The sequence below is a fragment of the Molothrus aeneus genome, chromosome 15 (assembly GCF_037042795.1).
Source record: "Molothrus aeneus isolate 106 chromosome 15, BPBGC_Maene_1.0, whole genome shotgun sequence".
In the NCBI taxonomy this organism is placed as follows: domain Eukaryota; kingdom Metazoa; phylum Chordata; class Aves; order Passeriformes; family Icteridae; genus Molothrus; species Molothrus aeneus.
In genome coordinates this window covers 172,281-199,571 of record NC_089660.1, presented here as the reverse complement: position 1 = coordinate 199,571, position 27,291 = coordinate 172,281, and the positions used below count along the sequence as shown (strand labels likewise).

The 27,291-nt window shown below is 39.9% G+C and overlaps 2 protein-coding genes across 5 annotated transcripts in view; both read left to right on the top strand.

The window, feature by feature from the left end:
* KDM3B (lysine demethylase 3B) overlaps nucleotides 1-7,048 on the top strand; it is a 47,905-nt gene extending 40,857 nt beyond the window's left edge. Inside the window, exons 18-24 of the mRNA XM_066560004.1 lie at nucleotides 181-271; nucleotides 358-488; nucleotides 1,812-1,931; nucleotides 2,417-2,556; nucleotides 2,890-3,066; nucleotides 3,605-3,739; nucleotides 5,696-7,048. Coding sequence (XP_066416101.1) covers nucleotides 181-271; nucleotides 358-488; nucleotides 1,812-1,931; nucleotides 2,417-2,556; nucleotides 2,890-3,066; nucleotides 3,605-3,739; nucleotides 5,696-5,776 — 875 coding nt within the window. The 3' untranslated portion in view covers nucleotides 5,777-7,048. The remainder of the gene's footprint in view (nucleotides 1-180; nucleotides 272-357; nucleotides 489-1,811; nucleotides 1,932-2,416; nucleotides 2,557-2,889; nucleotides 3,067-3,604; nucleotides 3,740-5,695) is intronic.
* A 5,059-nt stretch (nucleotides 7,049-12,107) lies between these two features.
* Nucleotides 12,108-26,975, top strand: REEP2 (receptor accessory protein 2). Of its 4 annotated transcripts, XR_010784592.1 has the most exons (9): nucleotides 12,108-12,218; nucleotides 12,581-12,653; nucleotides 16,555-16,631; nucleotides 18,077-18,197; nucleotides 18,753-18,866; nucleotides 19,091-19,238; nucleotides 19,531-19,688; nucleotides 21,592-22,029; nucleotides 26,676-26,975. XR_010784592.1 is itself a non-coding variant. In XM_066560181.1 (8 exons), the coding sequence occupies exons 1-8, from the start codon at nucleotides 12,187-12,189 to the stop codon at nucleotides 21,664-21,666; spliced, it is 783 nt and encodes a 260-aa protein (XP_066416278.1). In that variant the 5' UTR covers nucleotides 12,108-12,186; the 3' UTR covers nucleotides 21,667-23,206. The 4 variants fall into 4 exon arrangements, 3 of the variants coding, with proteins under 3 accessions (XP_066416278.1, XP_066416276.1, XP_066416279.1); XM_066560181.1 differs by lacking the exon at nucleotides 26,676-26,975 and having other exon boundaries at nucleotides 19,531-19,673; nucleotides 21,592-23,206; XM_066560179.1 differs by lacking the exon at nucleotides 26,676-26,975 and having other exon boundaries at nucleotides 21,592-23,206.
* Nucleotides 26,976-27,291: the final 316 nt, after the last annotated feature.

Here is a 27,291-nt window from a genome sequence, read left to right as displayed (position 1 = left end):
ACTTATATAGTTGGTAAACTGTTGTTGATCATACTATCATGTTGCTTGGAAGCCCAAAACAAAACCAGGATCCATTTTGCTGTGAATTGTAAGAGGTACAAAAACCCTTGCAGCTTTAACAAGGTAGTGGGCTGTGGTAAAAAGGTACTGCATGAAGAAATCTTAATTTGTTTCTTGCAGAACGGCTCAGGTCAGATGATGGTCAGCCAATGGTACTAAAGTTAAAGGATTGGCCTCCAGGGGAGGACTTCAGAGATATGATGCCTACAAGGTAAGTAACCTTTAGTATCAGTGCTGACAGGACTGCTGTAGGTGCTACAGGAGGATAACCTGCCTTTGTCTGTCTTTATTCTCTAGGTTTGAGGACTTGATGGAAAATCTTCCTCTTCCTGAATATACCAAGAGAGATGGCAGACTGAATTTGGCTTCGAGGCTGCCAAGCTACTTTGTCCGTCCTGACTTGGGTCCTAAAATGTACAATGCATACGGTATGTGAGTATAGGTCTGCAGATACTGGTGTTTGTGACTCTTTATTACACTTAGGGTAAATACAAGGCTGTGGCATTACACAAGGCTGTGGCTGTGGCAAAACACAGTGCTTATCCTAGAGCCTGCTGTTTCTTTTTTTTCATTTAGTCCTGCAAATCTATTCTTATATTAGCTCTCTCTCTGTCAGGTGTGCCCTTTTCTGCCTTGTGTATCCAAGAGATGTACATACAGTAAATTAAGTTTGCAAACAATTATTAATACATATAACAGGCATAATACCAATACAGGGTTCAAGGAAAAGTTAGTATGTTTTTGAGAGCAACTGAAGTATTTAAGAGGAAAATTACCCACCTTCTGGGGACTTTGACCTGTTTCTGGTCTTTTATGATAGGTACTGTTCAGTGAGTTGAGTTCCTAACTTCAGAAGCTTGTATTTTAAACAGAAAATAGATAAATACGATGGTGATCCTGAAAACTCTTGTGGGCGCACGCTTCTGTTACTGTTTGCTGATACAAAGATTTTTTTTTTTTTTTTTTTAATATTCTGGTTCCCTGCCATGTTCCTTGCTAGAGATGGTTGAGCAGAGATAGAAAAGAGAGGGTGCTATTGAATGGCCAGAGGAAAAAAAAGGGAACATGTTAATAAGAAGGTCAAAGAGTTAAGAAGCAAACATTTGAAATCTTTCTCCATTACTTACAGTCACTTGAGGGAGACACAAGTTCCTTCAACATGCAAAGGTACAAGCACTTGAGTCTGCAGGTGTTTCTCCTTACTGAATTGTAATCTGAATTGTTAATGATGAGTTGATCACTAACTGCTGTGAATTCAGCTGGTCATGGATTTTACAGCTAGTATGAGAAAATAAAAAATGGCTGGAGGCTTATACTTCTAACAGATCATTGACTTGCTGCACATAGTAGGATGCTAATGCCATTTAAAGCAGTTCTCTCTTGCCTCCAAGCATAGGAAGACTTGCTTTGTGCTTATGGTAGCTAAGTTCTCTAGTACAGGCTGTATAAAAGACTCTCAGAGAGAAAATTGTAAAGTACAAGTTATGGCTTTGGTGTTAAAATGCTTGTTTTCTCATGACTTGAGTAAACTAGGTTTGCTTCTGTTTTCCTGTAAAATAAAAATACTAGTTATCAGTAAACTTCTTACTTATGCTACACATGACATGAATATACCTGTTTCAGTTGCTGTTGGACTTTGTTTTCTGCTCTCATTGCCGTACAAAGTTAGATTTTTAAACAGGTTTTTCAGCTAGGTTATTTCTATAAGAGATTAGTCACAGAATGTTATTTTATTTTGCACTCTGTTATAGGCCTAATTACTGCAGAAGACAGACGAGTTGGTACCACAAACCTGCACTTGGATGTGTCTGATGCTGTTAACGTCATGGTGTATGTTGGGATTCCCATTGGGGAAGGGAGCCATGACGATGGTAATGCTTAAGGAAAGCTGTTTTCTGTACACTAAAAATCAATTGTGTTTGTAAGAAGAGTATCTTTTATTGTTTAAGCTTGTCATTTCTATGATACATAATTCAAATATACAAGGCAGTTTGCAACATTTGCAGCACATAATTAAAAGTGCAGTAATGCTTCATTAGTTTCCAACTGTGTGAGCAGCAGAGTTTTGCTAGAAATTAGGTACATTCCTGAAGAAAAGAGAAGAAAGAGTAGATTACTCCCCTTTCTTCTCCTTGTATTTGAATAATTGTAGCTTTGTTTAAATTCAAGACTGAGCTTTGTGATTAGCTGTCAATTGACACATTCACTGAATTCTGTTAAGATGAAGCGTGATGGGCTTAGGAAGGGCACTATATGATGCAACAGTTGCAGTGTGACTGAATTTAGTAGCTCAAAATGCTCCTTCCTCTTCTCTGTGTCAAAAAATGAGCAGTTTTTACATGGATTCCCCTTTCAGAGGTTCTGAAAACAATTGATGAGGGAGATGCTGATGATGTAACAAAGCAGCGAATCCATGAAGGAAGAGAGAAACCTGGAGCATTGTGGCACATCTATGCTGCCAAGGATGCTGAAAAGATACGGGAACTTCTCCGGAAGGTATGCTGGTTGCAAAGAAAGCTGGAGCTTACAGGGTTCCTTGACTAGCTTGCTTATAGCAGCTGAATGATTCCAATTGCTATCAACATCAAGTGTGTAGGTATTGCACTTCTGTCTTTGAGGGCACTGATAGTTACTATGTTCACAGGTTTGCAGCCTGGTCTGGAATCTTCATACTAATGCATGTTGCTGTTTAAGACCTAAATGACCTTGATGAAAATCATGTTCTACCTTGAAATAGTTTCTTAAATTTTTAGATACAGACCATTTTGTGAGCCAGCAATATCAAGGTGCTGTGTCATGGTTTCCTTCCACCCCATGTCTTGGCCCTAGGTTGGAGAAGAACAAGGCCAAGAAAATCCTCCAGATCATGACCCCATTCATGACCAAAGCTGGTACTTGGACCAGACCTTACGTAAGAGACTATATGATGAGTATGGTGTGCAAGGCTGGGCAATAGTGCAGTTCCTTGGCGATGCCGTCTTCATCCCTGCAGGTGCTCCCCATCAGGTAACTATACCAACTCTAGGCCATATTGACAGATAGAATTGAATTGGAGGCACAACAGCTGCAGTTTTAAAATAACTGGTAATTAATATTGCACACTTAAGGTTTCTTTTTCTACATATGCAGTTCTTACATTACTAAAAGTTATGTAAATATCTGCACGATGTGTACATAACTGATGAAATTACAGGGGGAAAAAAAGCTGGGATGAATGGAGGGAAAGCATTTCTGTGTAGTGAAACTTCAGCCAAGGAAACCAAATTCAAAGGTTAAGAGAACTTGCTTTAGGGAACACTAATATATATGGGAGAACAGGAAACCTGTTAGATGTCATGTATTTTGTTCTCATTTTACTATGAGATACAACTCTGCCAGTTTCTGGTTTCGATGAGTAAATGTAGCAGAGCCTAAATATGTGGGGGAGGGGGTTCTGGGGGTTTGGTTTTTGTTGTTGTTGATGTTTCTTTTGGGTGTTGGGGTTTTATTCTGTTTTGTATGGTTCATTGTCTTTATATATCAGTCATTTGATACGGATTTTTAGGTCCATAATTTGTACAGCTGCATTAAAGTGGCAGAAGATTTTGTATCTCCCGAACACGTGAAGCACTGCTTCCGTCTGACCCAGGAGTTCAGGCATCTGTCTAATACTCATACAAACCATGAGGATAAACTGCAGGTAACCATTTTATGTCAGTGAACATTAAATACATCCTGTGTTTGGCCAGCTTACTTCAGTACTAGAAATGTATCTCTAAGGAAAGAGTAACGACTTCCCACAAATCTGGAGGTTCTCATTTGATAGGTACATTATTTAAAAATTAAGTACTTCTGTCTACAGTATTATGTAAACAAAAATTAGTAATAGACTTCAGCATTTCCAGAGAGCTTTCCCCCATTAGGTTAATGCACGCATTGGTGTTAATAAGTTTTTGAATGGCTGAATCCTAATGACAGCAGAGCAGACCAGAAGAAAAAAAAATCTTAAAAAGGAAAGAGCAGTGCTTTGTTTTGAAGAGAGATGGTTTTTTGAGCAAGTACTCTTACATTTGTTTCTTTATTGCCTAAAGGAAAACTCCTCTGAAAGCGAATGGCTTATTTAAGTCAGGGATATGGTTTAGTGATGGATTTGACAGTGTTAGGTGTGTGGTTGGATTCGATGATCTTAAAGGTCTTATCCAACATATGTTAGTCCTAAAATTAAATGTGATTTGGTTTGAGGAACCGTGACTGCTTCAACTAATAATTATGCACAGAACATAATAGATACACAAGGACACTGGATGTAAGACAGTCAGTTGTACAGAGAGAAGACCATAGAATATTGTGTTGGATTTTGTCTAATGCTTCTGAAGCAACTTTAGTAACTGCTCTGTTTGCAGATTTTGTTGTCAGCATTTTTTGTGTATCAGTAATTACACGTATGTGAAAGGAAGGAGGGTGGAGATCTGCAGAATGATTGTCCTCATCGAAGTACACAGTTTATGGTCACTCTCCAGAATGTCACCCAAGGATGTCAGAATCTACAACGTTAATTCTGTCATACCAATTCAGTGAAAGCTTGCTATAAATTTCTATGTGAGTTTTCATGGGATTATAAAGGAAAGCAGAAGTAGTATCAACTCTCATTCTGGCATCTAACACTGTACCTCTTCAGCTGTGATGATACAAATGCAGAAATATTTCTGTAAATTAAAAAGTTGCAAATTAATAATGCTTATTATTAAAAAAAAACCCCAAGAAAAGTGCAACTCAGTAATCCTGTGAAAAGGAATACTGGTTGTATTTGTCTCCATCTTTTTTTAAAAAAACTTTGTCATTTTTAATGTATATTTTTATATAAACCTCTGTCTATATTTTTATATATTAAAATACACAGAGACAATAACAGCTGCATAAACTCTACCAAAAATGAGGTCACATGTACATCAGGAAAAGATGATAGTTGTTGCTAGTTAGTTGAGCAAGTGCAATTGAGCTACTCACTTAGGAGGTGAAACTGTTCTGTTCAGCACCTGGAAACAGAATTCAGATAAACTTAGATCAGAAAAAATCAGAAACTAGACAGAACTTTTGATTCTTAAATGGGTAACTGTGAAAAAGATAGCAGTGAGTACTAGTGGATTTCTCATCTTGGGCTTGTCTTTCTGCAAGATTCACAAATTTGAAGTATTTCTAGCCTCCATGCAAAGACAACAAGATGATTTGTTGCATCATATTAGTCTTCATAGGATTAAACCATATCATTTTCTTGCAGCTTTTAGATTTGATTCATGTGAGTCTCTAAGTGACTTCGATCACAAGGACTTTTTCAAAATAAACTTATATATATATAAAACTTTGTACTGCACTTCCTCCTAGCTCTCACAAGAGAAGGAATTTTCTTAAAACAACACAAGTAAATATGTGTTGCTGGGTGACCAGAAAATGAGTTAATAAATCAGTGCAGGTGTCTAAGATACTTGTCATCTGTGACAATTAAAATTTGTGCTGTTGGTATTCTGAAGCAAAATAGTATATATTTTATGTATACTTGCCAACTATTACAAATTCAGTTGTCAAAGCTGATTACATAGCTATGTAATACTCTCCTTGTTAGTCTGTAGAAGTTGATTTTTCTTTTTTCCTGTTGCAGGTGAAGAACATTATCTACCATGCAGTGAAAGATGCTGTTGGCACACTGAAAGCTCATGAATCTAAACTAGTTAGATCGTAGGAAGTGCTAATTCCAAATGCCCTGTCAAGTAGGCCTTTTGCTCACGGTATATCCAGGGACTGCACATGACTGCCTCTGCAGGAGCAAAAGCTTCTCACTGGGAGCTGGTGTGGTCAGTATTACACTCTTCAGCCACTGTTTTCTACGCTGCCTCAACACCGAAGGTCTAATGGAAGGTTGCGCTCTTAAATGCAGAATTCCAGATTCTAAAAGGTGCCATATCCCTTTCCTGTGGCCTTTTGCAAATTGAAAGAATATGGAAACCACTTGGTGTTCCTGCATATTACGATCAAAAATGGTAGAAAGAGTGTGGATGTTTTTTTCCCTCATGCCTACTTAGTCTCCACAAAGTTAGACAGAACGTGCTGGAGGTGGGTTGTCCTACTGCAGACTTGGTTGATAACTGCTGAAAGAATGTGACCAACAGTAGCCCAACTGCAGAAATTCAAAACTCCCTGTGTGAGATACTGGCCAAGGAAAAGGATAAAGCTATTCTCTGCACTCCCATTCTTCTAGCTGTTTCTCTATACACTGTAGAGTTGCAGAACTAAAGGGAGAACCCACTTTTTTTTTCCCCAGGGAGACTCCAGAAATAAGAGAATTGTGTATTTAGTGAAAAAATAGGTTTGTAGTGAAACAGTTAATATTTCATGAAAGTAGATATTTTTAGTATTTTTGAAGTACCACAATTGTTCCTGGATTTTCAAGGAAAGGTGTATTACATTTAGTCTTCCTTTCAATAAAATCAAGAAGTGATTTTTAAAAAGCAGTCCAAAATAGCACAAAAACAGCCAAAGGAGAATTGAATAGAAATTGACATCCCACCTCCCTTGCCCACATTACCTCACCTATCTTCCCCCCTCTCTCTACGCCACCCTGCTTCCTCAGAATGAAAAGTAAAAAAGGAGTATAAACTCTGTTCTCACAAGGAGATGTTGTACATCTCTCCCTGCACTGGTGACTGCAGGCAATATTCACCCAATACCAGTGCTACCTGAAAACATCTATAAAACATATATCCTTTCCAAAGTGAAGGAAAAGTTAATTTTTGGTGTCAACTTTGTCCAGAACTATTTTAAGTAAAATGTTCCTGCTTGATAGAACTGTATTCAGAATTTACTAATGTCAGCATTGATGCAATGGATTTCATTGTCCAGGTACATGGGGAAATGTATTGACCTTCTCTCCAGCTGTACTGTAGTGCCACTTGCAGGCCTGTTAATATGTTCACGGTTATTTCATTTTTTAAAAAATAAAAGTCATTTACTGTAACAGCCTGGGCAGTTTTTTTCATACCTGTACACTGATCTTCCTGCCTTGAAGTTGTCTCAGCCTCTGCCCCTGGTAGTGTAGGCTGTCTGCTAATTTTGACCTGCTGTGCTTGACCAGAAGGCTCATGTGGTTTAGCCTGGCGTCCCAAGTATGTGCTGGGAGCACACCAAGCTGCCTGCTAATTTTTGATTCTTCAAGGTAGTTTGGGTAGAGGATTTGTCTTGTCATAAAAAACATCTCTTGTACTGTGCTTCCCATCTCTGTCTTCCCAGCAGGTCCAGAGATGCCCTCTCCACTGGAGATATGGATGGGGTGGTAAAAATTCTGTGGTTTCTGACCTTGGAGGTTGTGATGGCAGCAGCAGTTCTGTTCACTGCCGTGTGGCATTCTAGCAGCCTCTCAGTTTGGTTATTAGGTGCAAAGTCCAGTCACAGGCTTTTGCTGCCTCATACCCTTGCAGCTATCCTGTGAATATGGGCTAATTTATCTGCTGGAGATAAAAAGAGTTATTCCAGACGCATAAATCATTCAGCTTCACTGTATCCTTCACTGTATAATTGTTGTGTACAATTTCTTGTGCACATCTGTTGTACTCTGTGCATACAGATTAATTATAGCTGAGACGTTTCCCTCATTTCTCTGTGTGTGTATATAAGCATTAGAATTGGATAAAGATCAAAAAGGTAGAGACTTGGCTATATCTTAATACAGTAGCATGAGTAATTTTGAATCCAGTGATCTACAATAAGGGTTTTGCGTCTCATTCTAAACCTTTGTTTAGTTTGAGTCTATCAAGTACTGCTTCTGTCTCTTGAGTTTTCTTTTTTACTAATCGTGGAGTACAATCAACCTGAAGCAATATTCAGCCAAAATCAGAGGGATTACTAAAATTAAGAAATACCATAGAATCATAAAATGGCCTACCTTGGAAGAGATCTCAAAGTTCATAAAATTGTTCCGACGTATCATACAGAGATTATACCACAAGTAGCCAGCCAAAGTGGTTATAAAATTGACTTAAGATATAAAATCAGTAGTTTTTATCACAGTATTTTCTAGATCAAGATTTTAACGGGCAGCTGGTATGTTACATAGAATGTAAGCAGATTAAAGCAGACATCATAAAATCATAGAGGCTTTAGCAGAGGGAGAATAAAAACTTGAGTTACATGACTTAATATAGTTTGCTGCAGCCATCACACTTATTCTATCTAATGCTCTCTTGCCATTACCAAATGGAGGAGCATGGGACAGTGGGCAGCACCATTTTTGAATATGGGCTTTAAACTCTGATGTCTTTTAGCCAATGTCCTCTGTAACTACAGACAAGATGAAGCAAGAATTCAGGAATAAATGGCTGTTGGCCTGCCCTAGTGAATTTAGATTGCATTCACAGTACTGAAAGTTGGTGTGTCCTCAGCCATGTAAAGGTGTAATGTCCCCATAATGTCCCCAGCCTGAAGATTTCACTTCTTTTCAACCAAAAGCCTCCCTTTTCTTGATAATGAATAAAAATGTAGCAGCATGCAAGGTTTAATTTTACAAAACCTAAATCTTTACTCTGATGCAACTGTACCAGGCAACATAATACAGGAAAAAAATAAGTACCTAACACATCTAAAGTTATGTTCCGTGTGTTGTTTCTGTGAAAGATTCTTGGACAGCCTTTTGTAAAACCTGAAGATGTGGAATCAGAATTGGAGCAGTGAAGTCCGATGCTAAGCAGTAACTGGAATTTAACTACAATCCAAGTAAGATAAAAGAAGTTATGAGGCATGAATATTATTTAAAACTATTGCTCCCCTGTATGTATAATTTCCTTCTTCCTCACTCCTGATAGCCCTTGGATAGCTCTGAGCTTCTACAGTTGAGGTATTGGTTGAGGTGTATGACACACTAGTGATTTATTCATGTATCAACCACACCTTGTAAGCATTGATTCAGTGGAAAATGATTGTGAAACTACACAGCATGTGAGTGAAGCATAGCATAGAAGGAGATGTTGACAGTGCATCTTCCCAGTTCTGGTCACAGTAATGAATCTTATCTTCTGATTGTCAACTTCAGTGTTTCCTCAAACTTACCCCACTAGCTGGTATGCATGCCAATGCCTTCTTGTGTTTACTATCTTCCAGTGCATCTCAGAATCTAAAATCAGCCCACAGCTTCTTTCCTCTCAATTGGCAGTGTCTTAAAGATTCCTATTCTCAACTTTTGAAAAAGAGCTGCACATTCCCACCATGTATTTGAAAAATAACCAGGCAGAAATCATCTTACTTTTCTCTCTTATGTCCCTCATTCCCCTGCCTTGCAGGGGAGCTTTTTATTTATCTCTGCCTTTATATAGTCTAATAGGAAAATGGTAATATAAGTTTCAAGAGCTGGATACAACAAAATACAGCTGTTTCCTCTAGGAAGGTATCTTCTAAAAGAACAGCTTTCAGTCGCAAAGCAAAACTGTTAAAGAAATGTTCTCAGAACAATTTCCAGCTCTTACAGTGTCATTTTTGGCTGTCAGCTTGCACTTTTTCTGTTTTCCTTACTTCTTTCGACTTTTGATACTCTTGCACTACAATCTGCACTTTTATGCTTCAGAGAGGGTTCCCATTGTGTTCTTCCACTTCACCTGTATTCCTAAGACCCATATTTAGTCTGCTAAACTTTTCCAGAGGGAATCCTATATTCTCGAGCCGTGATGAATTGTTGTTTCTTCGTCATTGCAGCTTCTGCTTCAGCAGGATCTCTGAATCTGACCTGGCATTTTTCTTAATGTAGCTTTGCTTAAGCTGCTTTATTCGAGGAACAGCTCATTTGATTTCCATGCTTTGTTGTTTAGCCATAGCAGATTGATAGATATTTGGTGGCCTATTTGGACTACTTGTAGAACACAAGTTTATCATGAGTTGTTTCAGCAGTAACATAGCTGCAAAAAAAAACCCATACAGCCTTAATTTGAAAACAAGTGATGAATTGCTTTCCTGGTTAGGTCTTATTTACACAGCACTATACAGTATTACTAATAACTTAATAAAAAGAAGACTACAAATAAATATTTTTATTTTCATTTAACCTGCAGCTGACTTTTATTGCAAAAATAGCCCTTAAACTACCAGTAGTTTCTTCTTGTGGAAAGGTCAGTTAATTAATTAATCTTTCATTTTTATTTATGATATGGAAAAAATTGAACAACTTATTGCTAAATGTAAATTGCTGGCTTAAAATACCTTTTCTGAAGTTGTTCTAAAGCTTAACATGCTACTAAACAGTGAGCTAGCACTACATTTACAACACCACCTTCTCTAACGATGTTGACATTCTGTTGTTCTTACCACCATTTGTGTCTAATGCACTGTAGATTTTCATAATGCCCCATGGCACATTAAATAGCTTAAAACACTAAGGCACATTTTATTTAGGTGTAACTTACCCATGCTGCAGTTATTTAGCGCTCTCGCACAATCATGTGTGTTACTCACCAGATCTCTGCATTTTCCCCCTCCTGTTTGCGTCTTCCACTCACCCAAGCATGAACAAATTACGCAAGTAACAGACCTGTTGCTGTGTTGGTCACCAGTAGGAAACAGATGCAGTTAGAAATGTAGTCATTTTGTTGAAGGTTTTGCGTGTTATTTGGACATGTGAAAGCAGATTCCTTTTATCCTATTAGTAGGTCAGTTATGCCATCAGTGGTGTAAATTGTGGAGTCCCTTATGCAATCATTTTCTGGCCATTCATATCCAAAAGCAGACTGTGACAAAATGTTCTTTGTTGCTGTCTGTAGAGACATTTGTGTTTTCATCTCTTGCATGTAATGGGAAGTTGTCAATGTTTTGTATTTGTCTCATTGCTCATTATACTGAATTTCATGCATTCATGAGAAATTTTTTCCCAAACAGCTCTTTGTTTTTGTTATGACTCTTTCCTTGGTCTCATTTCTTTTCATAAAGACTCTTCAGCAACCATCGGTAACTAATGAGACTTTGCTGTAGTGCCTTCCTTCCGTTTTTGTTTTGTTTGGCTGGTTTTTTGTGAGATTTTTTTGGGGGGAGAGGTTTTAAATTTGATTTTTTTTTTTTTTGTTTTTAGTGGTGGGGTTTTTTTGTGGGGGTTTTTGTTTGTTTGTTGGTGTTTTGTTTGGGCTTTTTTTTGTTAGCTGAAGAACCATGGTAGATTTTAGTGATTTTTTTTTTCCATTAAAAACCAACTTATGTAATAGTTATCTCAGTGTGATTCAGAGATCTGTGTACAGGGCCTAATCAATCCATGACTGCAATATACTACAGGCTCCCGGGGACCCAGTAATGAACTCTGGCATTGATTGAGGAGGAAGATTCTTTTAACAGTATTCCTTGGTGAGCTGTTAAAATACAACAGTTTCCGGTACTCCAGTATACTTAAGTATACACATTTATACCCATTTCCCACCCTGCACTAAGGATATTCCAACACATACACTGTTCAGCCTTGTTTGTGTAGCTAGCAAAGGAATCCTTGACCTCTCAGCTTACGAGAAAGAGTATCTGGCAACACTGAAATTACCTGGAAACTACAAGTAACAGCCTTTATTCTTCTGGTTTGATAACGTAAACGTCAGTATTGGCTAGTTGAGTTTTGTTTTGGGCGAAACTCGGAGCCGTGGAACTCTGAAACGCTTTTACACTTAAGTACCCTGTTTGCAGCATGTAATAGCTGTTGTTTTGATTTCCCTGGAGGAGGCAACTGGAAGGAAGATGGCTTCTTCTGCTGTCTCTCTTACTCTGTCCTCCCAAGTGCTCGTGATCTCAATTCAGCACTCTCCTGTAATTTTCCTTACGTTGCGCATGTTGCTTCTCTGCCATCGTTCCAACAACGCCACTTGTCTGCCTCGCTGCTGCCGTTCCGCTGCCGTGGCTCCGTTCCCGGGATTCCGCCGCACCTCCCGACCTGGTGCGAGCGAACGCGGAGTGTTCCCCCAGCGCGGGGCGGGCTCGCGGGGCTCCGCAGCGCGGCTGGATGCTGAGGGCCTTGCGGCCTCTCCCTCCGCCGCGTCGGCTCCTCCCATGCGAGCACACGGGGCGGAGCTGCGCTTGCTGCAGGAACCTGTCCTTTAAGAGCCGCCTCCCGCCGCTGCTCAGCCCTGAGCCGCGCCCGGTGCCGCCATGGTCTCCTGGATAATCTCCCGCCTCGTGGTGTGAGTGCGTGCGGCCGGGGCGCGGGGAGGTGCGGGCCGCTGGCGGGGCCCTTCCTCGGTGGTCCCTCGGGGGCCGCGGCCCAGAGCGGGGCTCTGGCGGTGGCGTCAGTGCTGCCCCGCGGGACCCCACGCCCGGGAAGGGGCGGCTGGGGGGCGGGCGCCCTCGCGGATGGCTGCGGCCGCAGACGGGCGGGTTCGCGCGGGCTGCTGCGGCCCACGGGCGGTGCCGCGGGGAGGGCGGCTGAGCCCCGCCCGGAGATCGGCATCACGCCGGCACCGGCATCCCAGGGGGAGTGCCCGCCACTGCGGCCGGGGACGGTGCGGGGCGTCGCGAGGCGCTGAGGGGTCTGTTCTTCTCGTAGGCTGATCTTCGGCACCCTTTACCCCGCGTACTCCTCCTACAAGGCCGTGAAGACGAAAAACGTAAAGGAATATGTGAGTACGGGCTCACCGTGCCGGCGCAGCGCCCGCCTCGTCCTTCGCGGCCGCCTCGAAAGCCCCCGGTCTGTCCCCGGGACGATGGCACTCCGGCTCCGCAGGGGCTCGGGTCAGCCAGGCCGCCCGAGCAGCAGCTCCAGTCGTCTCTGGAAAAGCTGCCAAGGATGGGTGCCTTCTGAAATGGGAGGTTTCAACCCGTAAATGTGGGCTGTATTTTCTCAGGCGATGCTGAGTGAGGAGGGGAAAGTGGGGGAAACACTGCAGTCTGGAAGCACATGAAAGTCCAGGACAAGTTCTTTCTTGTAACTTTATCCTTGCTTTGTGTCCTTTACTGCTTTTTCGGTACTACTTTTGTTTTCTTCCAAAGGGTTGAATAATCCTGCTTAGTTTGTGGCTTCCTATCAACTTTGCTTGCAATCAGTGTTTTATGTTGGTTAAAACTTCATTCTCCTTCCCTTCTGAAACCGTTTCCCTCTCTCTGTCTACACCCTTGCTACAATTACCATACTTACAACACCAGGTGTTTTTTGTGGTAGTGTGTTGCCTTCTTACAGAAGCAATGTTCTGAGTAGATCACTTGAGACAAGACCTATGATGTGGAAAAGTATGGCACTAATTTTTGGGTTTTGTTTAGTGATTCAATGGTATAGGTTTCCTGAAGTAGTTGGTCTGGATTGCTGCAGCAGAGTGGTTCAAGAAAATTTATTTGAACTGCAAAAACTTGCATATTAATTATTTTTCCTTGAGAGGACCACATCAGAAATACGCAGTTAGATGTTGGACTGCCGTCTGTCTAATTCAGTTACATTTGAAACACTTCTTCCTTTTCAACACAAGTAGAAAGACAGGAGAAAACATAGCAGAAGGGGCAATATCTGTACAATATGCTCTTCATGTGAGAAGTCAGCAGAAAACTTGAATGCTGTTCTGCCCATTTTCAAATGTAGCTTTTTTATGTACTGCTGCTTGCTCATAGTGCTTAAGAACCAGCATTGGTTAGGGTTTGGTGGTGGTGAAAGGTCTTAGAGGTGTATCTGTGCTTAAGTGGTGTAGTGAAGCTTGACTTGACACGGACAAAGCTACCACGAACAGTTCATCAGTGACACCAGAGTACAGTGCAAATTTACTGTTCTCTACCACCATGATAAAAATTCAGGATAAATCCTTGATCAGTTGTGGCAAACTACTTCTAGTAGCTCAGATTGTCCTAAAAGCAATTTCTTTCTTTTTACATGTTGTCTTCAGCATTGGTCAAGTCTACATTCCAGTTTTGCTTTTGCATTTGCTGAATTTGTTTAGGTTTTTGGTGCAAGTTCGGGAGACTATATATGTGCCTGAAGCCGATCATCATCAGGATGAGCTGCAAATGACTCCTGACTGCTTTTAGTAAATTGAAAAACAAAATGCAGCCTCATTCAGCCCACAATTTTGGAAGGTGTTTGTAATCTGTAAGAAAAAAAATAGGGCTTCTTCCCATCTGCTTTCTGCTCTTTTAGTTTCTGATCATCTGCAGGGACTTCTAAAACTAGAAGTAGAATCCTTCTAGTTTGTTTAGGAGCTATACTTCTTTTTTTTCCTTGGCTTTAAAGCATAGGGTGAAGGGTGCCAGAAGGAGACAGAGGCAAGAGATGTGTCCAGTATCAAAGATGTGAACATGAAGTTTATTTAAACAGTAACAAAACAATGTTTTCTGTTCTCAGTTCATACTCCAAACATTCTGTTAGCAGAGTGGAAAATAAGCACAAAGCTTACACTAAGGCTGCCGACAGTGACCTCTTTTGAGTGAAATCTACTAATATATGTAAATGCAATAGTTTTCACTAAGAAAAAGGAGACACTGTAAATTCATTGCTTTGTATTTAATCCCATTTAGAGACAAAATGTCAGCTGGAGATCAGTCAGGATCCTTTTTTGAATTCTTTAATCAACTCCTATCTAATCTCTTGGATAGAAAAGTATCTTCTGCACAGTTTGTCATCTCACTATTCGCAGCCTTTTCCAGATGTTTCATGAAGATGAGCAGCACAGATCTCAACAGATTCCTGTGGGATTCCACTGGTAACTTTCCTCATTGTGAAAAGTGGCCATTTACTTTTATCCTTTGTTTCCTTTTTTTTAACCAATTGTTAATCCTCAATAGTCCCTTCATTTTTATCCCTGACGATTTTGTTTCTTTAAGTGTTTGTATAGACCTGTTAGAAACTACTTAGAAGTTTAATATACCCTTGCCCTGTAAGGAAAGCACGTTAGCTAGCAGAGTCTTATGGAAACCTAAGAGTTCTGCTATACTTGTGATTTTTTTTTTTTTTTCTGAAAAAAGCCCTTAATCTTTGTTTTGTTATATATATGTAGGTATTTGCTAATTGCTTTTATTACTATTATTACCTTCATGTTGCCTAATGCTGAAGTAAGATTTACTGGTGTATAGGCTTTCTGAAATCTCTCACCCTTTTGGATCCCTTTTTGCAAACTTAGATTTATCATTATTCACACACTTCTTCATACAAGAGCTGATTCGTATTGCTGCACTGAGGACTTAATCATTCTTTCCAAAAAGTTGCTTTAGATCAGCTGAATGGCTACTAGTCTTGTCCAAACTGATGATACAAGGAAAAAAAAAAGGCAGGAGAGAGCCATACAATACAAGTTTTTGCTATTTTCTGTTGTGAAAGAGTTTGCAGTAAAGTGGAAATAATTTGGATTATTAACTACTCATTCACTGTGTTAGAGCAGCTGGAGGCAGATTAATTTTCTTTTATGAGAAACTTGTGGAGAATCAAGAACAGATCACCAAATTTTCCAACACATGCAAGGTTGGGGAAATACCTGCTTTTATAGTATTTGCAAGGATTGTCAACAAGTCATTATTATATGAACATAATTGCTCGTGTAATTTTTATAGATTGATTAATGTATGGATTTAGTATGTGGCATTTCCCTGATTCAGTCCTTTTTTCCCATTCTTGATGACACTAAGAGTGTTAAATTGCTTTTAATTGAGGTGTCGTCTTCATTTATCTGCTACTTATGCTCTTTTTAAATCCTCAACAGGATAGAAAACTAGCAATTTCCCTTATAATTCAGCTGACTCCTCTTGAGGAGTAAGCTGAATGAATTCTAAGCTTGTAGCTGAGAAACCAGTTACCAAAACAGCAGTGTGTATCTGTGTTTGTTAGGGGGGAATTATTTTGTGCTTTGAAAGAAATACTGCCCCAGATGAGGGTGTGAGGAAGTAGAGAGATAGATAAAAGGTGTCCAAATGTGTCATAATAGTACATACATCTACTCTAAACCTTAAACAAGAAGATTAGGTTGATGTGGCATGTTCTTTGCTTTTATACCTCTCTCAGTGAGCCTTTATTTAAAAAGAAAAATTAATTGCTTGTGTGATTTCTGGGAGTAATGATTAAGGGAAAGAATGCTTACTAGTGAGTTAGCAGAAAATAATGTTTCTTGGTTTGTTGTTTTTCTTTTTTTCCTAAGGAAAATCTTTACATCAGGAAAATACAGGGCTGCAGCTGAAACTTAAGCTTTTACATATGTGCGTGTATATATTTTTTTATGGTATTCATGAAATACGGAAGAGTGTAACTTAACTTAAAGTGAATGGATAAATCCTTTTGGATAGGTCATTTGGGACCTTAACGCTGTTGCACCATAATGTTGCTCCAGGGCATGCATTCATCAATGTATCTGTATGTGTTTATTTAGAGCACAGTAATCCTACATGTTTTCTCAGACCAAAATGTGCCGTTTAGTATGTGTCCATTACAGATTATATATGCCTTCTTTTTGAATCCATCTTAATGTGTGGAGATGAGTCACTTATACTGAGAAGACATTTTACTTTTTTTTCTGGGTTCTGATGTATGTCCATTGAGTGACTGCTCTTTTGCAGGTGAAGTGGATGATGTACTGGATTGTATTTGCCTTTTTCACCACTGCAGAAACACTCACAGACATTGTTCTTTCTTGGTGAGTTCCTTAGTGGCACGTTGTGGGGGTTTTTTTTTGTTATTGCTGTGTTTTTGTTTTGGTTTTTTGCCTTTTTTTTTAAACAGAGAGGAGAAGTGTTAGGATGTTAAGAAAATCAACTCTTGTCTCCTTTAGGAGTTTTCAGTCCCTGTGAAGAGTTAGCAGGTTTCGAGATACTGTGGGTAGCAGCTGCCATCTTAGCTGTTTCAACTCCTTTGCTTGCAAAGTTAGGGTAAATACAAAGTATCTGTAAAAGGATCTTCATCCGTTCATAACTTGAAATATTTTTGAGAAGCTGTTAATGTGAACTGGTACAGTTTGAAAAATGATAGTCTAAAAGACACCTTAAAAATGGTAGAAGGAAGGGACCTATTTTGCTTTGACAGCCTTTTATGTGGAAGAACAGATCACACGCATGTCAGTGCTGTGAGTGGTTTGCATGATGAACTTGGCTTTCCCTAGGAAGGGTGGGACAGACTGGAATAGAAGAAAGCAGATTGTTCCTCCATTCGATGCTCTGTGTCATGCTTGGCAATATGGAGGCCTCCAAAAATGACAATTCATTGTTACAGGGCTTCAACTTTGAAACAGGGTATCTTCAGTTGCCTCATTGCTTTAGTGTTTGAGCTTTGCATACACCTCTGAAACAATGTTAGTCAAGAGTTTCATCTTCTTAAAAGCCACGAAGTACTGTACATGCCATACAAAGGTGCTCAGCAGCTTTGTTTTTACCTGCATAAAATCTGAAAAGCAGACAAAGATCGAAAAAGTATGAGAACTTCAGCTTATTCACATAAAAGACTTCTGAAAACAGGAGTTTCTTCCTACTAATTGAGTCAGTAGAGAATTTGCATTCACTTGTTTCAATCTCTGCTATTGTATCTTCTCGGACTTTATTGGGTAAGGGTTAGAGAGGACAGGCATATGTTCTGCCTGCTCTTTTTCATTTACACTGGCCCTGCTTTTGTGTCTTATCTGAGGAGTACCTGTTGGAAGTTTCAGAAACAGCCATCAGCTTTAGCAGCAACGTGACATTACTAAGATCTATAGTTGAAATTTTTGAAAATTGAGAAGGGAAAATAATGTGATGTTAACATCCAGTGGATGCTCTCTGAAGAAACTTCAGAATGATGAGAGTAGCTATCAGATTGTAATTTGGTGTGTTTGCAGGGCTGAGAGATGCCCTGTTTATGGAGTTTTCATGGCTATGGATGAAAGACTAAATGATACTCGAAGAAGGTATGTCCTAGGATTCTAAAAAGGGTTCTGCTTTTCTGACCTGAATAATTGATTCTCTTGTTTCTGAGCCTTTACCTTGCCTACACTCTTTCTGCCTGTGCTGCTCTCTGCTAGTTATCTCCATCTGTCTCTGTGCTGATCTTGATTCCAGTTCTCCATCTTTCTCTTTCTTCTTCTTTTTTTTTTTTTTTCCCTCTTTCTCTCAGGTTTCCCTTTTATTTCGAGCTGAAAATCGCATTTGTGATTTGGCTGCTCTCCCCTTACACCAAGGGCTCCAGTGTCCTCTACAGGAAGTTTGTGCACCCAACGCTCTCCAATAAGGAGAAGGTACTTGCTTGTTGGAAGATACTGACCTCTCTTGGGACCTGATTGACTTCTAATTCAGTTATGCCACAATAAAAACTGAAATCAGTGAATCTTGCTTGTGCTGACCTTAGTGAATGTAGAATGATTCTGTGTCTGCAATGATGGCATACTGCAGCTTACTGAAGATTGCAGTGTAGCCAATAGTTTGCCTAATGCTTAGAAAGCATGTTTGGCTAACCCAGTGTCATGAGCCCTTACAGTCACTGTCAGTAGTTAAGCCTCTTGAATCACGATAGGAGGAGCATGTTCTGTAGCCAGTCTGTTTTTTCACATTGTTGGTATAAGCAACTGCTTTGTTTCAGTAGTTATGATTTGGAAATAGCATACTGTATTTTAAAGCTGCATTTACATGTTTTCTGTAATTAGCAGAGAAGCTCGAGTTATGTGATCAATGACACCTGATGCTAATAGTCTGAAAAAAGAGATGAGCTTTGTGTTTTTAAGGGTGACAATGGGGAAACTTTGATCATGTTTGTAACGAGCAACTAAATGCCATGTTCCATGTTGCATTCCTAGGAAATTGATGAATACATTACTCAGGCTTGTGACAAGAGCTACGAAACCATGATGCGAGTTGGCAAGAGAGGGTTAAACCTTGCTGCCAATGCAGCGGTTACTGCAGCTGCAAAGGTAATGTAGTGCCTTCTGTAATATTCATGAATTCTCCAGCAGTTTATTTTTGTGTACCAGCAGTTAGGTGCTGTGGGTCTATTAGGGATACTAGTACTTGTTTGGCAGCAACCTACTTTTCCTTCCTTCCAGTTTGCCCTGCAGATAATCCCATCCTTTGACTTAGAAAAAGTAGAGGGGGAGTGGAGTGAGGTGCCTTTCGCCCTAATTTTATGTCCTCTTAGGGCCAGGGAGTTTTGTCTGAGAAGCTTCGAAGTTTCAGCATGCAGGATCTCACTCTGATCCGAGATGAAGATACTGTGCATATGCGAAGCCGTGATCCACAGCTGCACCCCTCTGGTGCAAGTCTTCTGGAAACTATTGAAGACTCAGGTACAGAGCACCTGCTCGGCCATTGTATGAGACCTCTGATTGTGAGCCAGGAGGGTTTCCCTGAGCCTTGGGTCTCAGAAAGGAGTACAAGATTGTAAATTATCTGTGAGAAGTTGCATTGTCTTCCCTAGAGCCTTCTCATTTAATATACATCTCTGTACTTATTCCATACTTATCCCATAATCATTATTCAAGATGGTCTCTCTGTCATGTGTTCCTTGAGGATGGGCCATTTTAAACCTCATGAGATTCTTTAAAAGTATTTGCTAAAACTTCTGCTCTTGTTCCTTAGCTTCGTGTTACTCCTCAGGAGAGGAGAGCAGTGTGGCACATCGGTCTAATGGAACCCCGTCAGATACTAGAACAGACCCATCAGATGAAGATGCAGGAGACAAACTTCCTAAACGTACCCAGAGTCTCAAAACTCCTAAAAAGGTGATGAAAGCTGAAGTGAGTTGGTGTATAAATAATTTCCAGCACTGACACTGATTTGTGAGCTTGGTTGAAAGGCTCTAGATTTATAGTCTCAGCATTTAGAAGCTATATATATAAATTTTGTTGGACTGTCTTTTCTAGTTGAGTCCTACATCAGAGGACTTGTCGTCTACTTGCTATACTTGTCTCTAGCTTTTGCATTTTTGTCATGCCTGTAAGCCTCTGTCATAAGCCAGAACCCAGCTTTTCTTTCATCTGGATTTTGTATTGAAGGGTGGAGCATTAGATATCTTTAACATGTTTTGTTGACAATATCCTCTCTCCTATCTGCTACAGTCTGAATACATAATAGTGACATTTATCCCCGGGACAGCCACTTTGTCTTAATCTAAATGCAGGAGTTGTGAACCCTCTTAGGCCTCCCTTGACTTTTGCACATTAGGTGTGGGAAATTACACCAGTCCTACCTACCCCATTCCTGGTGTTTGTTCTCGAAGTTTGAGTAACTAGTGATTGCTCAGTTGTCTCCATCTGTTCACATGATGATCCAAGGTATTTACAGCCATTCAGTGGGACATGAGATGCCTGATTTCTTATTATTAAAATAAACCATACATGAAAGTAGATGCAGTTGTGTCCAAGAATCACTTGAGCTTAGCAATCTTTTTTCCAGGTGTTTTCAGGTGTGTTTTGTAGAAAATGCTTTTTGAGGTGCTACTTTCCAGGTCTTGACACTTGCTTGCGTGTTTCTTATGGTTTGATTTGTACATGATAAAATGCGTCCTATTTGCTTGATTCAACTTGGATTTCTAATGTTATTATTTTTATCTTAGGTAAAGAATGCTATATAACTGACTCACATTGCCGAGCTATTCAGGCTAAATGTGAAATAGTTTGAAGGAAAGTAATTGCTTAGGGTGTGATTTTAAGTTGTACTGTTAACCTGATTTTACAGTGTATGGGAAACCTTTGCATGTGCTTCAGTGCTCCTTGTAATAGAATCACAGAATAATTGAGGTTGGAGGGGTTCTCTGAATTCACCTGGTTCAAACCCACTGCTTGTGTAGAGCCAGTTCCCAGGACCAGGTCCAGGTGGCTTTTGATTTTCTCCAAAAACGGACATCTCTGTCCAAAGATGCATTTTAATTTAACTGGGATCTTTCTATGGCTTGTTTTGGAGTTGACCCCTCTTCTTTCCTGTCTTCTGTGTTAGACAGGAGCAGGGAAACAAGAGGCTCAAAATTTGAGTGGAAGCTTCCTAGTGAGGGCTTTTCAAAGTGAAATTATGAAAAGACGGAAAGAATTCTTCTATGCTGTTTGTTGTGAATACGGAAGTACTGATAAAGCCCTTTGCAGGCGTATTGGTATTTATGCTCAGATTGTTGGGTCTTTGGGTCAGATGCAGGACTTGTGGGAGGTCTTTGACTGAGATCTCTGAGATTGCCAGCCAGGGCTGAATGCATCACAGATGAATAAATGTGCTCTTCTTACCAATATCTAGAATGTAAGACACAGAAGTAAAGTGTGCAAATTAGTTCAGGTTGTTTCTACAGCTTTCAGAGAACTGCACTGGTGATGGAAGTTAAGAAGCAGAAAAGTTAGAGCAGTGAATGTTACCAGTCAGAAATATCTGTGTTTAACCTTTTGTTTGGACAGCCGGCTTTGATTTTACTACTGTACCTACCTTGTTCTAGAATGCCTTTTTCTGGTCACTATTTGATGGATGTTGAGTGATTTGTTTATTGAAAAAAAAAAAAAAGAATGGTTAAACAGACATTTTGAGACAACAGATGACATTATTAGGGTCATGTTGTTGTTGTTTTGTCCTATTTTTCACTCTGCATTCTTGCATCTTTCTGTTACACGTTTAGATGTTAAAATAAACTAGCCTAAGATGCCTCTTTTTATTTCTCCTCAGCTTCCAGTGAGAAGTGTAAAAGCCCGCCCTAAGAAGAAAGCTGCTGGCTCTCTTGCTTCTGGCGAGTCATCCTAAGGCGACCTGCCCCCCCCAGCACCTGTCTCTGTCCTGGGATTTGCCTTTCGCTTTTTATGGGGAAACTCTCCAAAGGAAGGGAGCTGAGATTCTTGTACATAACCGATACTGCTTTGCAGAGCTCATTCCAAGGCAAGGGGGAGGCTGGGATTCAGAAAGCAGAGCAGAGGATACAAATCCTCAGGAATTTTCTCCTTTTCATCTCTCTGTTGGAGGGAATGCTGATATGTCTGTACATAGCCAGTTGCTTTGGAATTCCCACTGTATAACTCTAGTTGAGAATCTTTGCTGGAAAAACTGACTAGGGTTAGAGACATCCATGCACAGAAGCTGGAAAAATACTAGACACTGGAGTTCCATAGGGTGGGTGGCTCTCAAAAATGTCTTCGCTTGCTCTGGGTATTCTCCTGCAGCTGTGTGTTGTTAAGAAGTGCCCATCATGAGTCATATTCCTTAAGAATGGACCATACCTGATATGTCCATTGCCTTTGAGAAAGTGACTAAAGTGATGTATACTGAGTGCTTTTGAATATAAAGGACTGGCTCATGGGAGGTATATGCTAGATTCCCACTACTCATACTGGAAGATGAAGAGATTGTGTTTAATTTTATTTTTTCTGGAAGGTGATAATTTTTTCTGGAAGGGAGATCATTGGAAAAACTGATAAAGGAAATGTGCTATTACATGCACATTATATGATGGAGTAGGTAGGAGTTACTGTTGAGAAGGAAAGTGTGACATCTCTAAGATTTTGGCTCTTTTTTAAACTGCTTGAATTTTATTTCAGGTTCTAATGCTCACTTTGACTCCTCTGAGAGCATTAGAATGAGGCGAGTCTCATGCAGTTCCATGGCAAGCATACTTGCTTTGCCATTTAGTGGTTGAACTCATGTCGTTGTGTTGCTTGTTACTTCAGACAAATTCTTTTATTCTAGCAGATGTCTGGGGAAAATCTGTCTCAAAATAGTCTGCGAACATACTTGAGAATTTCAGAAGCCCTCACCTCTCAGCTTTAGGAGAGTCAATCCTCAGGACATAAGAACTGAAACAGTTGATTTATTAACCTGAAGTCGAGTTCCTCTAACTTCAGGATTTCGTTTCTGGGGGATAAAAAGCAGGCACTAGGGCACAATACTGGTGAATACTGATTAATCTGTCCTCTTACTTTATCCTGCTGCAGCCCTTGCACAGATTTTCTGTCTGATATGTGCTGTGCTTATCAGCGTCCTGAGACTCGAGCAATACTTAACGCTTGGGACAGAAAACTACAAGGAACGTAGAATATGTATTGTGGGAGGGAAATTGTAGTGCTAGAGAGAAAATTTGCATAATGACAAGCCAAGCCATACTAGACTCTTGAACGTTGTTAAGGGGAGAACCCCTGTACACATGCTGGCTGAGCCTATGAAAATTTAAGAGTAGGGTTCTTGTTATCAAGATCCATAATGAAGGTGCACCATTTTAGACATGGATGTCTGAATGAATACTTGATGGTCTTAATTTTCACTGAAATTAGTTATTAAAGGAACCTGGCTCCTACATGCAGGTGTTTGCATCCCATACTTTTGTTGTCACATTTCTGAAATTACAGTGAATTCTTCAAAGAGCCCAGTATTTTGCTGTCGACAAGGTATAGAAGCACTTCTGTAGCTAATGCTCCACAAGTATTTCTGTCCTAGAGAATAGCTTTTCAAAAGTTTATAAAGTTGAAGATTAGGACTGAATTTTTTTCTTGTTTTCCATTGTCTTGTTGGCAAATTGTTTGCTGTTGAATTCGCCAGTTATTTCAGGAAGCCAATTAAGTTGGGTTTACTATTTTTTGCAGCTTTAAAAAATTTAAACTTTACAGTCCATGTTAGAAACTTGCGTCTTGTCAGAAATATTTGTCCTAAATTATCCACGAGGCCTTATCCAGAAGCCAGTAGAAAATGCTTGATTTGGCTCTGCATTTCATAGAAAAACCACAATTATTTTGTTCTTTTTAAGTTTATTAGCAAACTTCATATTCGTGTCTTACTAGCACATGCAAATGCATGTCCTGAAGCAGGAATACTTGCTGTTTCCAAAGGAAATTCCTCTCTCCAGACAACAGATAAAATCTTTCATGGTTATGTGGAAGATCCACTTGTGAGATATTGCTGTCCTAGACTTTACTGTACTGAGCAAGAGAGAACCATTGTTCTCTGTATACCAAGATACCAAGTATGTCTATGACCATGTTTGTTGATTTTTTTTTTTCAAAATTAAAATTTTGCATAGCAAATTATTTATGTAAATCATTGTGAGGGACTTGATTTGGAAGCCAAGTCTCCCCCGTGCTGTTCTTCTTGCCCTTTCCTTGTGCATGCACTGTGATAGTCTACGATTACTGCGTTTCCACAGAGCTACTTTCCAGAATCTTCTCTAAAATTCATTTGTTTGTAATGGCTTTTCTGCTTTGAAGCACAGGAAGAATTTCTGAAGATTCAGTTCTGGTATTTGGATTTGTCTTTGTCTTCCTGAGCTGGGGCCTGTGCTAAGTAGCATTTACTTAGTATTGATGCTTGATGTCGTTAGCTTGTGGGTAAATACAGGTCAGTTTTACTCTGAGTTTTCTTTATACAAGGGAATTGGCTTTTTGGTTGCAAGAGGGAGTCTACAGTAGAGTCAGGGACTATCTAGTGTGTGATATGAAGCTGATGATGTCAAGGAGCAGAACTTACCCAGAGCAAGACCAGTGTCTTAGCATGGATACTGTTTTCTTCTTGTAGTACAAGTGTGACTGCTAGATTGTGTTTTGCTTGATCAAAGCCACTGCGGATCTCCCACCACCCACATGACCTCTTAGTGAGCTTCTAGATCTAGTTCTGCATTGGATGCACTGTCTTGCACAGAAATTCTCTTGTTAATGAGAACGCTGAATGTGCTGTTTTGATAAAATGCTTTTATCAGCTGCTGTTCGGTGTTTTCAGCGGGAAATGCTGGAATGTAGTTTCTCTTCAGTATCATCTGTGGGCTTCATCATGCAATTAAGCAAATGGTTAAATCTTCACCTAGCAGTAGAACCCTGTTGTGTTTGGTAAATGTTTAGAGCCTTTTCCTAATCTGCCTGGCCATAGAGAGAAGTGCAGTAACCGAAAATGATACTTGAAGGTGGGGGCTAAAGAGGGTGGTATGTGTGGTTGTGTGCCTAAAGGTTATCCTAAAATACCTGTACCATGACATACAAAGTTGAAGCCATGACTGCCTTTTGAAAAGAAATGTTTTACTTTCATGCTTTGTAGTAGGATGAGTCAGTGTTTTGCTGTTGGAAAAGAAAATACTGAAATGGGGTTTCCTGTGTAAGAAACTTAATGATTTGTTGCATAAAAGGGAAAGCGTTTTCTTGTTTGGCAATAATCCTCCGTGGTGGGTAAGAAATATGAAAATACAGGGGAGACAACTGTCAGGTTTTAGACCTTTACACTTTACCTAAACATTGTTACCTACTTTTTTAAAATGGAGTTTGTGATTCTCCAGCTTTACATTTCTGGGACTGATTTCCTTTAGACTAGAATGATTTCCTTGGTATGTAGAGCATATATATAGAGAGGGGTGCTGGTGTTCTTAAAATTGCAAAGCTTGTTCTGGGGAAGTTTCACTTTCCCTCATTTTAGTGCATTGATTTCCACTCATTGTGCTTTTGCAGTGCTGGGCTTTTTTTTTTATACATCGCTCTTGGAAGTATGACTCCTTCACAATATACTTCCTTGGAAAACAAGAGAACCACAACTTTCCAGAAATGGTTATTTATTCTGTGCCATCTTAATCAGCAGGAAATGTAGTGCCTTAGGAGAAAAGTAAGATATCTATGGAGAACTGTGCTGGTTCTCTGGTCCACACAGAGCATTGTATCAAGGAGGCTCACAAGTTAACTGTGAAGTGTCATTGTGTGTTTGAGAGCAGCTGTTGAATTGAGCTGTTTCCTTTCTGTCTTCCAAAGTTGCATATAATGCTGGAAAGTGTGGATTGCTCCCTAAGAGAGAAATCTGGGGAAAAAAGTTGTATTCTAATGGGGACGCTATATTGTCATATTACTGCTTGCTGGGCAGATGCTGAATGACATGTCTATGTAACTGGTCTGTACTATAGCTTTTCTTGCTTTAGCCACTAGGAATTTGTAATGCTGGCTGAAGCATCTTGAGGTGCTGCTTTGTGAGTTGTCTTGCAAAGTCAGAGATGTGAAAAACCAGGAAAGCACTGCAAAGTTACATGGGCTTGTAGAACCATAGAGGTGTCAGAGTCGGAAGGGGCCTCTGGGGGTCATCTGGTTCAACCTCGCAACTCAGTTCAGTCAGAGCCACCCACTGCCAGTTCCTGTGTGCTATTTCTGGTCTGGAATCTGCTGAGTTTAATGTTTAAGAGCTGATAATATGTGCAGAAACGCATATGCTGTATGGGAATGCGTTTTAGTGCTGATAGTATGTGCAGAAACGCATATGCTGTATGGGAATGCGTTCTGGTGTTACTGAGGAGAAATGTTTCCTGGTCACTTTTCATCTGGAATTTGGCTCTGTTGCAAGACACTATAAACATAACTCCATTCTTATGTTCCTAATAGATATTGTTAAAAAGCCTAGAGGTCTCAAAAAAGATCTTGAGGTATGCAGAGTAAATTGTGAAAACAGTTGGTTTCAACAGTAAATGGAGACAATAACTGCATAGCAGCTAAGAACCTTTCCTGTGAGATAGATTGATAGATAGCATTAGAGTAGAAAATGAGCTGTGTATGTTACAGAGTTGTCCAGCAAATACTGCTAACTTTCTGAGCCTCAAGCAACACTTTAACTGTGCATTCTACAGATGAGAGCTTGATTTCTTTTTTGAGCCTGATTTCTCGCTTGGAGTCAGTCTCTGTCTGTCTCCCTCTTTCCCCCTTTGCTTTCCCCCGCCTCCCCATCCCTTTCAAACTGGGCTTGAGCTACATACATTAAGATTCTTCAAACTTTCATCCCTTCAGAGCAATAAAATTTTACTTTTGCTTCAGCAGGCAGCTGATCTGCAGGGAGGACCAGATGAACACCTCTCGTCACTTTTGTAGATGTGTTACACTGGAGAAGCAGTAGCAGGAAGCTTCAGAGGATATGTTTGCCTGGGAAATTCTACCCTCTATCCCCTGCCAAAGCCTGCATTTTTGGGTGAACCAAATGCTGGACTTAGCTATGCTCATATACACAGTTATCTGTAGAATCCCACAATTCAAAGTCAGAATTTCTAGTGCTCTATTTCTGATGATAATAGGAATTAAAATAATACTAAGTGAAAAGAAACAGTTGGAAGTTGGTGGGTGTTTGGGGTTTTTTTTGTTTGGGTTTTTTTTTTTTTTTTGCAACTTTGCAGGTAGATTTAGGTCATTGCTATTTATATGCCTAAAATCTTTGCCTAAAGCCCCTTGCAAGCTATCTGTTACTTTCTTGCTCTCTTTCAGAGCTCCTGTTCTCCTGTTCTTCTGTGAATTGGTTATGTTTTTTATGTTTACTCTTATTAAGCAAGGGCTGGCTTCCATTTTACTGACTGTGGAGATTTGAAATATACTGTATTAGAGCTGTAATTTAGCCTTTTTTTGTTATTTAAACCTATGACCTAGATTGATACATGCAACTGGT

Bases quoted from the DNA above. Each gene is read 5' to 3' on its own strand.
- REEP2 (XM_066560179.1), top strand. From the start codon at position 12,187: ATGGTCTCCTGGATAATCTCCCGCCTCGTGGT. The intron at 16,632-18,076 runs GTGAGTTCCTTA...TCTTTCTCTCAG, and splicing joins ACAGACATTGTTCTTTCTTG to GTTTCCCTTTTATTTCGAGC. The intron at 19,239-19,530 runs GTACAGAGCACC...CTTGTTCCTTAG, and splicing joins GGAAACTATTGAAGACTCAG to CTTCGTGTTACTCCTCAGGA.